The sequence below is a fragment of the Capsicum annuum genome, unplaced genomic scaffold (assembly GCF_002878395.1).
Source record: "Capsicum annuum cultivar UCD-10X-F1 unplaced genomic scaffold, UCD10Xv1.1 ctg50002, whole genome shotgun sequence".
NCBI classification, from domain to species: domain Eukaryota; kingdom Viridiplantae; phylum Streptophyta; class Magnoliopsida; order Solanales; family Solanaceae; genus Capsicum; species Capsicum annuum.
The window spans coordinates 1-3032 of record NW_025857838.1 but is presented as its reverse complement, the minus strand read 5'-3'; the positions used below and the strand labels follow the sequence as shown (position 1 = coordinate 3032).

Sequence of the window (3032 nt, the reverse complement as noted above, 5' to 3'; positions counted from 1 at the left end):
TTGCCTCATATAGGTACTGATTAACTCTATCCACCAAACTTGAACAGACGGGAATAAATCACCTAGTGTTTTTGCCTCACTAGGGACTTGAGACCTCAGGATTCTGAATCCACTTCATTCAGTACTAGGCTACACCTTGGGTGCCATAAAGATCTGATTTTTAACACCAAATGTTTTAGTTTGGGGATTGCTGCATATATCAGTTTAACAAAATGTTTGAAATTTCAGATGTATGCATTGTGGGTGTTGCTCGAACGCCTATGGGTGGTTTCCTTGGTTCTCTCTCGTCTTTGTCTGCTACAGAGCTTGGTTCTTTAGCAATCCGAGGTGAGAATAATAGATAGCTAACTTTTCCATTTGTCGTCTGACGTCCATTTAGCTTAGTTGGTTATGCTAACAACCTTCCGATATATCTGTTATGCCTGTAGCTGCTCTTAAGAGAGCAAATGTAGACCCGTCCCTTGTTCAAGAAGTTTTCTTTGGAAATGTTCTCAGTGCAAACTTAGGTCAAGCCCCTGCTAGACAGGCTGCCTTAGGAGCTGGTTTACCTAATTCAGTGATTTGCACGACCATTAACAAAGTGTGTTCTTCAGGACTTAAAGGTAGGATCTGTATCTACACATTTCGATTCTTTCTATCGTGACTTTTTCGCCACTTTTTTCTGACATGTTTACGTTTGTTGTAGCTACAATGATTGCAGCACAGACTATACAATCAGGAACCAATGATATCGTTGTGTCTGGTGGCATGGAAAGCATGTCTAATGTACCAAAATACCTGCCTCAAGCAAGGTCTGATTTTTGGTTCTACTGATTGTATGTATCTGGATAATTATAAAACGGGAAACTGCCACTTCCAAAGAAACAGGAATAAAAAAGAAAAGAGAGAGAGGAAGCACATGAAGTGTGTTTTTTTTTATCTGTTTTTCTTCCATCAATAATGTTCAAATCCTCAATCTATTATGGTCGCAAAGCTGTCATTACAAATCTATCTTCCTTATGTGAAAATGAGAAATCAAGCTTTAGTTTTTTGGTTCTCCGGGAAGATTTGCATGTACTAAAATTTGGAATGCCTCAGAGTGTAGCTTGTTACATCCATCCCAAGTGAAATAGGCAATTTTGGTGGAAGACACTATACGATTGCATTCTAATGTATGCATTATCTCTGTGTATTAGGCTATTTCTTGATATTCTGGTTTGGATCTTACAAGAGGCAACTCATAATCCTCTGAAAGAACTTTGTTTCTCTGATTGTCGAAAGACAATGTCCTTTGTCTGCTTTGAGGAACCTCTATTTTGAGGATGACTACCTACCACTCAGAATTTGTTATAAATATAACTTACAGTAAAAACCATTTTCCATAGCTATTTCTGATATTACTTATTTCGATAGAAAGGGGTCCCGGCTTGGGCATGATACTGTAGTTGATGGTATGACGAAAGATGGACTCTGGGATGTGTATAATGATTTCGGGATGGGCGTCTGTGGAGAACTATGTGCTGATCAGTTTAAAATCACAAGAGAAGAGCAGGTAATGTCTCCTGCTACCTCAAGCCTTCTGGCTTTATCTATTCTTCTATGAGCCATTTTAATAACTTTTTGTTTGTTGAGTCTCCCACATGGACTAAGGGATGGGGATGTGGTCTCTTTATATGGCTTGGGCAATCCTCACCTCTTGAGCTAGCTTTTGGGGTTGAGATAGGCCCAAGGTTCATTTCTTTACCATTGTATTAGAGCAGGACCCATCTCTGTTCTTTGTTCCACCGATGTTGGGTCCCTATTTATATTGTTCACACTCCAGTTGGCATGTGTACGGGGTTGAGTCTCCCACGTCGGCAAGGGGATGGGGGACTTGGCCTCTTTATATGGCTTGTGCAATCTTCACCTCTTGTTCATGCTGTTTTGTTTTCTGGAAACAAGGCCTTGAAAATTCTGAAACAAACATAGTTTTCAATGCTATTGCCTATTGAATTTTCTAACGGAACTTTATCTTCACATCTTTCTCTAGGATTCTTATGCTATTCAAAGCTTTGAGCGAGGAATTGCTGCACAGCGTAGTGGTGCGTTTGCATGGGAAATAGTTCCGGTGAGATTTTAGAGTCTTTTCTTAGGTATTAAATGATTCTTCAGAAAGGTGAGAGTTTAGATTAAAATTATGATGTACGTGCAGGTAGAAATTTCTGGTGGAAGAGGAAAACCATCTAGGATTGTTGATAAAGATGAAGGTTTGATAAAGGTGAATCAGATTGGTTAACGAACTGATTTATAGGACTTGAGGTTTATGTATTTGTTTTTTGGTTTCCGTTTTAGATTATCTTTTGGCAGATCAATCTTTTTTCTGATCTATTTACCTTTTCTTATTTTATCCTTTACGTTTACTTTCACCCTTAATGTGGGAAACTTCACCTGACTTGTTTATATGAAAATCCTCGAGCAATATCTTGCCTAATATTATATCTTGTGCAGTAAAACAACACTTCAACGTGCAATTTATCTGTCTCTTGATGTCATTCATAACTGTTCTTTGTCAATTTTTGTCTATTTCCAATCAGTTATACTGTTGGGCAACGAACTTTGGCAATTCCGGCTCGTGATTTTCTTCCCCATGCACAGCGTCAAGCACACGAAAATTGATTTCCCTGTCCGTTTTCATAAATTCTTGGTGAAATTCCATCTGTCCGTGCTTGGTTTCCAAGTTCTGAACAGAATTGATCCCTTGATCTGCCGAGTTGCTTATTTTACCTGTCAACACGTTGAACCTCTTTTCATTGTTGTTTTGCTAGTTTGATGCCTCCAGACTAAGAAAGCTTAGACCAAGTTTCAAGGAGAACGGAGGTTCTATTACTGCAGGCAATGCTTCCATTATTAGGTACTCTATGTCTATCTCTCTTTCTCTGCCTTAGCACACGTGCATGTGCCTCAGCAGACGAATTTCTTTTCATGCATTTATTTTAGGCACTCTCACGCTCATACTTTGAGCGTGCACATCTAGACACCTCAACTTGATTTCAACTGACAGCTAAACAATCGAA

General features: G+C 39.1%; 1 protein-coding gene across 1 annotated transcript; it reads left to right on the top strand.

Moving 5' to 3' along the window:
• Nucleotides 1–62: 62 nt before the first annotated feature.
• LOC124885390 (probable acetyl-CoA acetyltransferase, cytosolic 2) lies at nt 63–2869 on the top strand (the record flags this gene model as incomplete). Its single annotated transcript, XM_047403936.1, is given in 7 exon segments — nt 63–327; nt 429–602; nt 686–791; nt 1393–1531; nt 2009–2086; nt 2171–2236; nt 2784–2869. Coding segments are annotated over 7 exon segments (764 nt in total), but the record flags the coding sequence as incomplete, so codon positions are not given.
• Between the last annotated feature and the right edge of the window lie 163 nt (nt 2870–3032).